The sequence below is a fragment of the Austrofundulus limnaeus genome, unplaced genomic scaffold (assembly GCF_001266775.1).
Source record: "Austrofundulus limnaeus strain Quisiro unplaced genomic scaffold, Austrofundulus_limnaeus-1.0 Scaffold339, whole genome shotgun sequence".
In the NCBI taxonomy this organism is placed as follows: Eukaryota; Metazoa; Chordata; class Actinopteri; order Cyprinodontiformes; family Rivulidae; genus Austrofundulus; species Austrofundulus limnaeus.
In genome coordinates this window covers 613,432-627,141 of record NW_013952741.1, presented here as the reverse complement: position 1 = coordinate 627,141, position 13,710 = coordinate 613,432, and the positions used below count along the sequence as shown (strand labels likewise).

Here is a 13,710-nt window from a genome sequence, read left to right as displayed (position 1 = left end):
GAGTAAATGTATTGACAGAAAGTTATTAACACATATCTCTCTGAGGTGATGTAATTAGCTTTTGAGAGGAGTTTGTAGTTAATTGCAAAGGAAATAAAAGAAAAAACAGACAAGTTCTGAATTCCCCACTTGGAGACGTGGTAAACACAGTTGGACCTAAAGAAGTAAAGATAAGAAGGATGAACAGTTGAACTCTGAGCTGAATCTGTGACACAGGAGTAAATGTAGGGTGACTCACTGAATGGTATCTGAAGCAGCCTGAAGTGTCAGTGTGTTACAGTGTATCAGACACCAAAATAGATTTTATATTTATGAAATCCATCTCTTTTAACAAAAAAAAAGGTAGCTTAAAAGACTTAAATTTACTACATGAATTGATATATTGAAGAAAAAAATAAACTCGATATAGCAATCTGGAATGATCTGGAATGTTGTTGACACTGTTTTCCTTTGTTATCCAGGTGGATCTGGTTGTGTGTCTGGTGTGCGGCAGTGGGGGAGATGAAGACCGTCTGTTGCTGTGTGACGGCTGCGATGACAGCTACCACACCTTCTGTCTGATACCCCCTCTCCACGACGTCCCTAGAGGAGACTGGAGGTGCCCCAAGTGTCTGGCTCAGGTGACGAGAAACAGCAGAAACCCTCCAAATCTTTGTTTCCTCTTACAAAATAATTAAACCAAAGTTAACAATGAATACAAAACTGAAAGTGGAAAAAAAAAAAACAGATGAAAGCTCCCGGGCTGCTGCATCACATATTTACCACGTAAACATGAAACCTGTTTTAACTGTCCCTACAGGAATGCTGCAAACCTCACGAGGCGTTCGGGTTTGAACAAGCACACAGGGACTACTCGTTACGTGCGTTTGGGCAAATGGCAGACGCCTTCAAATCAGATTACTTCAACATGCCGGTTCATGTAAGCAGTAGAGTTCAACATAAATACATTGTTCTGAAAGATATTCAGTGTTTAAAATAAAATTGGAATTTCTCTTTCTTCTTTTCCCATCATCACAGATGGTACCCATGGAGCTAGTGGAGAAAGAGTTTTGGCGTTTGGTTGGAGCCATTGAGGAAGATGTTACTGTAGAATATGGAGCTGATATCGCATCGAAGGAGTTTGGGAGCGGATTCCCCATTCCCAACGGGAAATTTAAGGTTTCCCCAGCAGATGAGGTAACAACTTAAAACAAAACTTCCAAGGCCTTGTTTACATCAGTGGTAGATTGTTTTTGCTTCTATTACTTGTCCTGATATTCTTGCACCTTTTGCAGAAATACCTCAAATGTGGCTGGAACCTGAACAACCTGGCGTTGATGAACACGTCGGTTCTGACTCACGTAACAGCTGACATCTGTGGGATGACGCTGCCGTGGCTTTATGTTGGCATGTGCTTCTCCTCCTTCTGCTGGCACATTGAGGATCACTGGAGCTACTCCATCAACTACCTGCACTGGTACAGCTTGACCAACAGTCCCTCACTTTGCTGTTTTTTAATGCACATTAGAAACTTGAAATAAGTTCTCGTTTAGCTGATGTGGAGTGATCTTTGTGTTTTTATTTGCTCCCAGGGGAGAACCTAAAACCTGGTACGGAGCTCCTGGTTTTGCAGCAGAGCAGCTGGAGGAGGTGATGAAGAAACTGGCCCCGGAGCTGTTTGAGTCTCAGCCTGACTTGCTGCACCAGCTGGTCACCATCATGAACCCAAACACTTTAATGGCTCACGGAGTTCCTGTTCGTATTATTGAGACTTTTTTTTCTGCTCTTCAACTACGTTAACATGTATCTGATGCATTCAACCAACGAGTTGTCTCTTGTGTTTCAGATTTACAGAACCAACCAGTGTGCTGGAGAGTTTGTCATCACATTTCCCAGAGCTTATCACAGCGGATTCAACCAGGGCTTTAACTTTGCTGAGGCAGTCAACTTCTGCACCGTCGACTGGGTCTGTATCGTTTTGAAGCTGCTCTCCTGACAGAGATTTTTCTTATCAATGATTGTTGTTTCAAAGGTTTAAGTGTCTTCTTTCAGTTGACCAAAAGTAAGATAGATTAAATTTGATGTCACACAAGAAAATATTTATAATTAAAAAGCTTTTTTTTTTTTTTTTTTACCTTTATTAGCATCATAATTAGGGATGGGTACCGCCGAATTCAATACTTTTTTAAGTACAGACCAAATTCTGTCAGTACTACAGAGAACCTATTCACGTAACATCAAATGGTACCATGTTTCAGTACTTAAACGCATCATTGCGACCGTTTCGGCGTAAGAGTGGTGAGTTTTCCATGCTTGTCATGAACGCAGCATAGCGCAAGAGCGTAATGACGTCAGCAGCCGCTGGTTCAGTAAACAGAGTCTGAACGTAGCTTGAAAGCCTCGCAGCTCCTGGAGTAAAACTCCCCAAACAGACTGCCTCTGAATTATCTGGTGGATTAATTATCTTGCTGACCTTCGTCCACACACCAATGGTTTCAGTGTTCCCCCTGCAGTACTGGCCTTAGCAGGGTTGCTGTTGGTTGGTTGGTGTGGGTGGGGGTGGTGTTAGTGGTAGTGGAACGTTACATTGATAATGTTAGGTTGAAGCTGCTTGTTCTGTTTCTACAATCTCTGCTTCCCGTCTGGGAGTCACTGGGGAATCTGAAAGGCAGGGCGGGCAGTTCCATAAGGAGGGTGGGCCGCCTTCCTTGAATAATGTTATAGCCCAGGGCTATTCAACTAATTTGCTCCAGGGGCCACAGTTACTGCAGGTCAACAGCTGAGGGGCTGAACATCCAGCAGTTAAAGTCATTTAAGTAAATAAACCACATATTACAAAGATCTTTTACCTTTTAACATAATTTATTTTGCTGCATTTAATCATGAAAACAACATACAGAACCCTGTGTAATAAATGCAGTGATAATAAAACAACAAAAACAAAATGAACACATTATACCTCCTAATTAACACATTATTTTGACATCTCTGACTTGCCAAAATTTTAAACCAATTTTATTTTCACTTTCATTGTTTTATCTTCAACTGCTTGTAATTTTAACTGTCTCGGATGTTCATAGAAATGGTTTTTACCAGCTTCTAGCCAAGATTCTGAAGTTTCTGTAGATATCAAACTTGTCTATGTCTAACTAAAAGAACTTGGAGTAATTAAAGTAGAAAACCGGGGGTTTGGGCTTAAAGGCACAGTGTGTAGGGTTTTGTCAATTCTTTTAGCCGAAATTGAGATAATCACTGACAATAATAAAAAAACATGTCTAATCATTGCAGACAAAGACCTTGTTTTATTACTTTTACCTTATAAAAAGCTGTTTCTATCTCCATGGTCGCGGGTCGCCAGTACAGGCAGCCGCCATCTTTCACGGCCATCTTGTCTACGAAGGCTCATGAAGGACAAACTGCGGTGGCGGCATCAAAAACGGTTTTAGTTGTAATACTATAAATCTCTAGTATAATACGATCATAATTTTTTGAGCATACAAAGCATAAAAATCTAATTATCAATAATCCGTGTATAATACTATCCCCCCACTTTATGGATGACTTTTAAGGTTAAATTTCTAGTATTATACATGAATAAATACAGTAGTACTTATTAAATTAGGTTTCTACCCCACAAACTACACTCTAGAACAGATCCCACCAGAACTTGTTCATGAGCAGATAACAGTGATCGAAGGAAAAGCTAACGTCCAGCTCATTTCTTACCTCTCCGTTCAAACAGATGCCTCTTGGCAGACAGTGTGTGGACCACTACCGTCTGCTGCACCGGTACAACGTGTTCTCCCACGATGAGATGGTGTGCAACATGGCCAGAAAAGCAGAYGCACTCAGTGTGGTCCTGGCCTCAGCTGTCCACAAAGACATGGTCCTCATGATCAAGGAGGAGCAAGAGCTGAGGGACAAAATAAAGAAACTGGTACGGCAGTTGTCATTTTCTATACATAAATGCATGTTTTGACTTATTTTACTGACAAATACGTGTTAAACAAAATGTCTGAATTTACCTAATAATCAGTTTGTTGTTTTCCTACACCTTCAGGGCGTGTTGCATTCTCAGGAGGCAAAATACGATCACCTTCAGGACGACGAGCGACAGTGTGCCAAGTGCAGGACCACGTGCTACCTTTCTGCCGTCACCTGTTCCTGTAGCCCAGGAGTCCTGGTCTGTCTGTACCACATCGGTGACCTCTGCCCCTGCTCCCTCTCCAACTACACACTGAAGTAGGTCCTACTGGAACTGATTCCAAAGCGGTGTGACATGATTAGAGTGACAAATGTATGAATGTGCTGATTTTTATTTATTTTTTATTTTTTATTTTTTGCGAGACAAGAGATCATTCAACACAATAATTCAAAGGGATCTGCGAGATAATAAAATCTGAAGCTTTCCTGGAAAGCCAAATATCTTTGAGGGTTTTCTGGTTACATCACAAAAAGAAACTGAAGTGTCATAACCAACCAGCCTAGTGTAGAGGATCATGTTGAAAATCCTGTCTAAAACATGCTCATGAAACCAAATTCTTTCTTCCATTTTCATTTTGTTTTATATTTTAAAGTGCCTGTGACATGCCTATCCTTCAAATACAAAAAGTCAAAGAAAACATCTTCACACTTAAGAAAATTGGCATACTACAAATTATTTTACCCATTTTGTCACATAACTGGCCTATTTCCTTTGAATTTGGCTCATCCAAAGTGAAACAGGAAGTGACATCAAAGGGGAACTCATTAATAAAATAAACTCCCTGGTTTTTGTTTATTAAAACAAAATTATTTAAACTTTAACTCTTCTTCATCTCTTTTTGATAGCGACTCAAAATAATCTAAAGAAACATCAGATTCTTCTCTACAGTCTGTGTTTTTAGCTGTTGTAACAACGCTCTGTTCACATTCAGACATTCCCCTTTGACATCACTTCCTGTTTCTTCACATGCGAATATCTCAACAACTGTTCATCTCAGTAGCATGAAACGTGTTTTGCAGTATGTAATCAATGTTATCTTTCCAAAAATGCATTCATGTTTATAACAAAAGTATGATGTCACAGGCCCTTTAATACTTTATTGATCCCAAAGGGATGTTATGTTTTGGAACAACGCATCCAAGAGAGACAAAAACAAAAACAAGAATCACATACAGTACATGGGGGGACAGGTGCCCCAGGCTGCAGCCATAGGGAGGCGCTACCCTTGCATTAGAAAAAAACAAAACAAAATGGCAAACCTGAGTAGATGAGAGATTAAAAAACTTATCTCATACTGTGTCCCTTTAAGGACACAATATGAGTTCACAAAGAAAACCCTGCATAGAGCACATTTAGGCCAACTCAGGCAGTGGTTTGAGGGCTGTGTGTATGTGAAGCCGTGGGAATGTTGTTTGTGCATCTGTGAAATAAGACCATGAAACCAGTCCCGACAGACCCACCCAGCTATAGTTCCTGAAATGATGTGTTCAAGAGACCCAGAGTTGTCGATATAAACGTTTGCTAATGTTCATGAGAATTTGCTCAACATATTACAGTACACTTACTTTGCTGGGCTATTATTCATACAGTTACATCATTTTTAACCACACTGTAAAACCGAAGTGATGTGGCGCTGCATCATGTCACTTCCTCTTTCTTCAAACAGCCGCGCCCCTTTTAGGGGAAAAGAAGTTGTGTCAAGCTGCTTGAGTCAAAGGGAAAATATTAGGGATGTGCTTAAAAAATTCTGTGTTGCATTTTGCCCAGCACGTATAATATAGAGTTTCACGTATTTTTGAGTAATTTTTTATACCAGTCTGGCATTTTTCTTTCACTGAGCTCAAATATGCTGACTCTTCTGCAGCTACTGGTCCACCAGAGCCTAATTATGCTGTAATCAGTGTACTTAACCTTCACAACCCACAGCCAAATAAGCAAAATCAATTAACTTTGTAAAAKAAAAACATAATGAGTGTGAGAATTATATTCTCGGGGAGTTCAGTGAATGACACATCAGGCCATCGGAGGCATTGTTTGTCTGATCTGATGAACATTGATTCATACTTCGTAGAAAGTTTTTTTTATATAACACTGCTGATTGTTAGGTGAGAGTGACTGTAAATAATTGCTTGCCCATAATTTTAGGACATTTAAGCTTCAAAGCAATGCTGCACTTTGTTTTAAAGCAGTTTTCTGATCAAATATAACAGGAATTCCAGTCACTACCAGTTAACATGAGGGGCTTGTTTCCCCTAAAGGAGGCAGAGAAGCTAAGTAAACTGCGTATATGTGTTGCTCCACTCTATTACAGATAGCTTCTCCCTTGCTGGGAAAGCAGGAGCTAAACTTATTTTAAAAGCAGTTTTATTTTGAGCACTAGTTTATGAAGCATGAAAACGAAAAAGAAGAAGAAGAAATAAACAAAAATGAGAAACGTTTCTTTGGTCTGAAAGACTCTGCTTTTTGTATTTCAAACTCTGGATCTTTGAATATGAATGTGCATCCTACTTTATTCTCACACATTTAGGGTTTTGTTTCTGATGCAGTTACAGGTACACGATGGACGACCTGTTCCCAATGATGAACGCCGTGAAGCAGAGAGCGGAGCTGTACGATGAATGGGCTTCCCGCGTCACAGAGACTCTGGAGGCTAAACTGGAAAAGAAGAAAGGTGTGCATCAATAAAACAGAGCTTAAAGTACCGTATGCCGCCTGATAAGGGCTTTTAATTAGTTCAGTTTATTTCTTTAAGCATGCAACTACAATGTTTGAATTGTGAGGGAAATAAAGAGTACTTTAGTTTTACTCTGAATGCTGTRTTTCTGAAACCTTATTGCTACAAGACATGAACTACTGTTGGATTTCTTCACTGCCTCATTTCAAAATGTTCTGTTGTGGATTTTTATGATATGAATTTGGCCCTTGCAAAAAATTCAACCCAAAACAATTTTTGACTAGATTCTGCAAAGCAGTAGCAAATATGACGCACATACTCAAAGAACCCACACACCAGRACTCACATGTGGGTTGCGGATGTTTAAGATGTTCTGGTATTTATATGAAACCTGATCTGTTCTCAGTAATCTATTGGAGTAGAGTGATAATAAAACAAATCACATTCATATGCATGATGTCATAAATGTACTGTTCTGTCCAGGAAATTGTACTATAGATGCTTTACAAGTRTAGAAATGATCCACAGAGACCATTTTGAGTAGAAGCTGTTTTGGGTGGAGGTATTGAACATGCGTATGGGGTTGTTGGACTCTTAGTCAGTGTAGGTCAGATAGGACAATATCTGTGCCAAGTTCTGATCATGTTTATAGATTTACAGGCTTGAAAGAACAACTTTCAGTCAYGTGTTTGGATTATTTTGCCTACTGCTAGGTGGTAGCTGCATAGAAACACATAATGATGTCATGAAATGATAGCCCTCAGAGCTAAACAAAAACAAAAATCTGAAGTTCCTGTGTTGAATATTTCTTGAGCTATAAGCTTTTTTGTATGTCCAGACACCATCTCTTCAAGTAGCACCCCCTCTTGAAATATGGGGTCTATTGCATAACTATTTGCCAGTGTAGTGTTTGTTGGCTACATTTGTATTCCTACCAAATTTCATGTTGCCAGGCGCAGCCACGTCTTTTGCTACGATTGACCAAAAAACTCTGAAATAAAAGAAAAATAAACAGTACGAAAACATTATGACCATAATTGTCATTGCCATATTTATGTGTGCATAAAGCAAACACTTTAACCCAAAAATCACTGTTGTTGGGGTGTCACAATACACAAGTAAATATACAAGTAAGTGTACACAAGTAAGTATACACAAGTCTAAACAATTTTCTGGCAAAACACATTTTGTTGGCTGTCGTTTGCATTTAAGCCTGTCCATTCTCATGGCTTGCTTACCCAAATTACTTAAATGTGCATTTGTATGCTTCTTCTGCGTGTCATTTCACTAAAAATGGTCTGTTCTAGTAGCTGGTTGTTAATACAAATCACAAAGGCTAAAACATCTTGAAGCCTGCTTGAGATCAAGGGTAGTGTTATACATGAGGGTTAGATTTTTTAATGCTTTTTTATCTCAAAAAATGAGGGGTCATATAATACTTAAGATTGCATTATACATGCAAAAATATGGTGGTAAGTTTTAAAAATGTAGCCCTTTGAGCACTGTTTGCAAAACTTGGAAAGTAGTTTTCAGGAGTTTTAAGCAGACGATTGTCATCAGGAGAGAAAACTAACGAGTGATCAGACAAACATGAGGGTTGTTTAAACTGTGCCATCACGTCGTGTGTCAGACTGCGACTCACCCTGCATTCTCTCCTCAGGCCTGCCTGTCTTTCGCTCTCTTCTCACTGAGTCAGAGTCCAGGCTGTTCCCTGACAACGACCTGCTGCGGCGGCTGCGTCTGGTCACACAGGAYGCAGAGAAGTGCGCCTCGGTGGCGCAGCAGCTGCTCAACGGCAAGAAGCAGACCAGGTAGTATTTTTAGGCTCCTCCAAGCGGCCTGTGAGTTATAGATGTGTTTTTTGCTCCCGCCTGTTGGGGAGCAGTATTAATGGGGTTGATGTCTTCATCACTTAGGTATCGATGTGGGACTGGGAAGTCCCGCAGCCAGCTGACTGTGGAGGAGCTCAGCTCGTTCGTGAGGCAGCTGTATAACCTSTCCTGCAGCCTCCCGCAGGCGCCCATGCTGAAGGTAAGTTTAGGAGGAGAAATGGAATGTGTTTTTTTTATGTCATTTAAACTTGAGTCATGTTTTARTTAGCACCAATTGCCTGAGTAGCAGTCAAGCTACATTAATATAATATGATCATTAAATCAATAAATATTTGTCTGTTTTAAAGGGATCCCTGATTAGTTGTAACATTAGACTTTATTTGATAAACATTTAACTGTAAAATAAAGACTGTAAAAAATACCGTAGGTTGTTCAGTTTTGTAAATTTTTCAAATATATTTTAACATGGACGGAGCCATTTTATTTACACACAAAGCATTCTGGGTAAATGTTGACGTGGATAGGTCCTCGGTGTGAGCGAGCTATATCCACCCTGAAGGTTAATCTTGGACAATATCTGATGATCGACTCTTTTAAATGAAACCAGAGAGCGTTGACAGAGAGGAGAAGGTAGAAATGACTCAGCCTGTAACTGAAAATATGGATGGAGGACAACAGAGCTGCTTCATGGAAGAAGAACCTCAGCTTAACCTGTTAGCTTTAGCGCCAACGCTATATTGCCTTATATGTATCAGCTCGGTGCTAGCACGACAAACAAGCTAAACTGAGGTCCATCTATATTTTCAGTTGCAGACTGAGTCATTTTTGTGTTCCCCTCTCTGTCATGTGGATGGAGGACCTCAGTGAAGAGAGGAGAATGTGTAGCGCTGAGCTAATACATATGTATGGTGATAGCATCAGGGCTAACACTAAAGCTAACAGGCTAAGCTGAGGTTCTTCTTCCATGAAGCAGCTCTGTTGTCCTCCATCCATATTTTCAGTTCCAGGCTGAGTCATTTCTACCTTCTCCTCTCTGTCAACGCTCTCTGGTTTCATTTAAAAGAGTCSATCATCAGATATTGTCCAAGATTAACCTTCAGGGTGGATCTAGCTCGCTAGTTACCTCACACCGATGACCTATCCCACGTCATCATTTACCCAGAATGCTTTGCATGTGAATAAAATGACCCCCTCCGTGTAATATATTTTTAAACTTTTAGTTTAAAAGTTATAAAAACTAAACAGCCTACCCTTTTTACAGTCTTTATTTTACAGTTAAAATATATGTTTTTCAAATAAAGTCTAAACAACTAATCATGGATCCCTTTAAGGGTGTTGGTGGGGGTGGGGGGAGTTATGCAAAGGCTACTACTTTTTTTCAGCTTAAGAAATCTTTGAATCTCCTGTGGTCATGGGAGCTGCCTAAACACTTGCTGGTACAAAGCACCGCCTATTTACACAAAGCTCCTCCCTGGAGCTCAGTATACAGCTAAGCTCCACCCCACAGAGCACACCTCCCCTGAAGCATTGTTGTGAAGATATGTTGAAGTGGGAGTGTCAGTAATGGTAGGTAGTTCTTAAAGAGACAAAGGCCAAGTTCAAGGCGTTTAGAATGATGCAAAGTCAAAAGTATTTTTGATACATACAGCTTTTAAATACCAACTGAATGTAACATAGTTACTTGATTGATGGTACAGAATTAATACCCCCTCTTTAACCTAATGGTGTGGTTTTTTTACAGGAACTCTTGAATCGTATCGAGGACTTCCAGCAGCACAGTGAGAAGGTCCTGGCAGATGAAGCTCCCAGYGTGGCAGAGATCCAGAGCCTGTTGGATGTCAGTTTTGACTTTGACGTGGACCTGCCGGAGCTGCCACAGCTCAGAGAGAGACTGGAACAAGCACGGTGGCTGGAGGGGGTGCAGCAGGCCAGCRCCCAGCCCGCCACCCTCACTCTAGAGGCCATGAGGAGGCTCATCGACCAGGGAGTGGGTTTGGCACCTCATCCGTCTGTGGAAAGAGCCATGGCACGCCTTCAGGAGCAGCTCACTTTGTCTGAGCACTGGGAGGACAAGGCCAGCAGCCTGCTGAAGGCCAGGTGAGGGCAGCACTCACTGATCAGCGATGATGTTTGAGCATTAGCCAGGAGGAAGAAAAATAAATAAATAAAACACCTGAGAGACCGAGAGCATCACATTACAATCGGATGTTACTGCTCTGACTTTATCCAAAAAACAACATAACTTATGAAATATTATCTTGTCTTTTAGCTTCAACTCTTTGTCCAGATATTTGCACTGATAATGACTGAATTATGAAATTATGACGTCAGTGCTCCTGATTATGCTTCATTTTAATTCCAGCTAGTGCAAAATGCTGCTGCTAGAATATTCAACAAGATCAACAAAAAGTGAGCATCATATTTAGTTTTGCCCTCATTCCATTGGTCCAAAACGCTGTTTAGTATTAACTGTCATAAGTGCTTTTTTAAAAGGCTTTAATTAATGGCATGGCTGTCAGGAACATGTTTCTCTTCTCTTCATTATCAGATGAACTAATCTCAAGTCAGGACTCAAATTTTTTGATCCAGAGTTTAAGGTTTCACAGGGTTTGAAATATTGGGAAGCGTTTTATTTTTTTTTTATTAAACTTGTCTGGACAAGGTTTTAAAATGAGTTTGAATTGTGTTTGTTAGTTGTTAAAGCTGTTTTTCGTAAGCTTGTCTGTAGACCGTTAGATGATTTTAGAGAAATGGAGCTGAAACAAATGTTGATCACGTGTGTTTCTCTGGCACCAGACCGCCACACTCCATAGAGACTCTTAACGCTGCAGCTGAGAAGGCATCAGGAATACCTGCTTACCTCCCAAACTGTCTGCTCCTCAAAGACACCATCAGAAAAGCCCAGGAGTGGCTCCAGGAAGCCGAGGAGCTTCAGGTTAGAACATGATACATTATGACCAGATGATTTAAGAGGCAATAACACAAGAAAATCAACTCCTCCTTTCAGGTCAGCGGCTGTGTTTTGATGGCGGACAGCCTCTCTGACATGGTCCTACGAGGACAAGCCATTCAGGTCCAGCTGGAGCCTCTAGAAAGACTAGAGTCCTTAATGGCAGAGGTGCAGCAATGGAAAGAGTCTGCAGCAGCAATTTTCCTTCAAAAAGATTCAACGCTTACACTACTAGAGGTAAAATTTTACAAGTTGGAAATAATTTTTGAAGCAGCTATGGTAATCAAGATAGTTATTTTTGTCCCCAAAGCCAGTCAATCTTTAAAGTAGAGACTGATACAGAGTCTCAAGCTGATTATTGCATTGTTTTTACAGCACAAACTCGCAGATTACAGACCATATATTAAACAGGGTATCCGCAGGGTTGTAAAAAGTATTAAAGGGTAGTAAACCAAATAAGCAAAAATTAAAGCCATTAAAAAGTATTAAAAGGTAATAAATGCCATCTGACGAGGTATTAATTTTTAAACAACTAGCGCACTTTCACCATGCTGGAATCTGATGCGCTGCGTTGAAAACAGATTTAACAAACATTTCTCTGGCCCTATCTGAGACGCAGCTTTAACTTTAGACAGGCCTATTAGCCAATAAGAAATAGTGTGGGGGGCGGGACTTAAGTGTCTCTAGTAGCAGAAGTTGGAGCGGTATTTTAAATAAAATATATTTGTCAGGACACGTCTGAAAAAGAACAGGAGACGATATCAAAGCTGGAAGATTGTTAAAACTCAGAAAAGATAAACCAGCAGAAGGATTACTGACTCCACCACCTGAGAGGAGCCGTGTGTCCGTGTTTGCTAGCTTTAGCTAAAGCTAGCTGGAGCAGAGCGGGGGAGAAGAGAGGAGCAGGCGGGTGCAGCAGGTGAGGAGATTAAAGTGATGGCTTTTATAAGAATGACACGGGAGATAACATCAATCAACAGGTGTGTGTTTACTGGGACAAACAGACACACAATAACAATAAAACAGCTATATTTGTTTGAACAAAACAAAAGTAAATTAAAGCTGTGTCTCAGATTTTTTTAATTGTTTTTCCCCAAAACTCAGGGAGGGCATTCTCTATGAAGAAGTCAGTTTTATGTGTTTGTAGATAAATATGAGCTAATTTAAATCCTACACTGTATTAAAGGGTTTTGGGAATTTGAGCTCAATTGTTTATTTGGGATCAGACTTCATGTAAATTAATACAGGATCACATGAAACATAATTTACAGTTCTCACGTAGATTCTGTTGATTTAGTTTGTTTAGTAAGGTTTTATTATTTTCAATAATAGTTTTTAATTGAAAGTATTTTTAGCTACAAGAAAGTTTATAAATTGAGATTTTTTTTGCAGTTTTGATAAATTTAAAAGGTGATATTTGAAAGATATTGCAGGCAACCCTCTGCTCAKTATGAAAAAATTGAGAACTGATTTTTTTTTTTAAAGAATTTGATTGATGAAGCCTTTACAGTCGTTCTTTAGCTGGTATTGTCAATGTATATGCAGATAAAAGATGGTGATTGTGAGGGTAAAACGGTGTAGTGGTGGTGGAGGGATGATAACACAGCTGGACCGTTCATTCTCATGTTCAACAAAAGTTTTAATACATGTTTAAAAAACGGATGGACGTACAGAGATGTTATTTAGAGGATGGTTGTGTGACATCCGGGTATTTTGGTTCTGAGTTCCTGGGACGTGCGAGAGCAGACGACCTGTTGCTGATAGCACTGCTCTTCCTACACATAATGAAAACACTTGCCTTGAATTTAGGGTTAAATAACAAATAATTGTAGATCAGAGTTTCATTAAGGCAAAGAAATAACTATGTATCCAGTAACTTTAATAATAGGTTGAAGCAGTTGCCGCTACAGTTTCAACTTGAAGTCGTGTTGGTATTAAAAACATTGGGATGGTATTAAAAGGTATTAAATTTAACTTCAGGATTTCTGTGTATACCCTGTTAAAGTAAGTAAGATCATTGCCATCGTGTTCTTGACACGTCAGTAACTCTACACTGCAGTAAAGAAAACCTGAGTTCATCCGGTCTGCCAATCCAGAGGAACTGCACCCGATGTCCACATGATATTGTAGAGTCGCGTCAATCATCGCAACCCCACAACATCCAGAGCCTTCCAGGCGAATCTCATCCACCCCTGGCGCCCTGCTACCGAGGAGCTTTTTAACTACCTCAGTGACCTCGGCACCATAGATTGGAGAGTCCGACCCAGGGTCCTCAGGCTCTGCTTCCTCA

The 13,710-nt window shown here is 40.1% G+C and overlaps 1 protein-coding gene across 1 annotated transcript in view; it reads left to right on the top strand.

Moving 5' to 3' along the window:
• The window catches only part of kdm5bb (lysine demethylase 5Bb), a gene marked incomplete in the record, with an annotated part of 35,691 nt that overhangs the window by 12,767 nt on the left and 9,214 nt on the right, over nt 1-13,710 (top strand). The window contains 14 exon segments of the mRNA XM_014022708.1: nt 463-620; nt 800-919; nt 1,018-1,176; nt 1,275-1,456; nt 1,572-1,734; nt 1,826-1,945; nt 3,722-3,916; nt 4,040-4,221; nt 6,511-6,635; nt 8,299-8,449; nt 8,555-8,669; nt 10,212-10,567; nt 11,267-11,405; nt 11,478-11,657. Coding sequence (XP_013878162.1) covers nt 463-620; nt 800-919; nt 1,018-1,176; nt 1,275-1,456; nt 1,572-1,734; nt 1,826-1,945; nt 3,722-3,916; nt 4,040-4,221; nt 6,511-6,635; nt 8,299-8,449; nt 8,555-8,669; nt 10,212-10,567; nt 11,267-11,405; nt 11,478-11,657 — 2,345 coding nt within the window.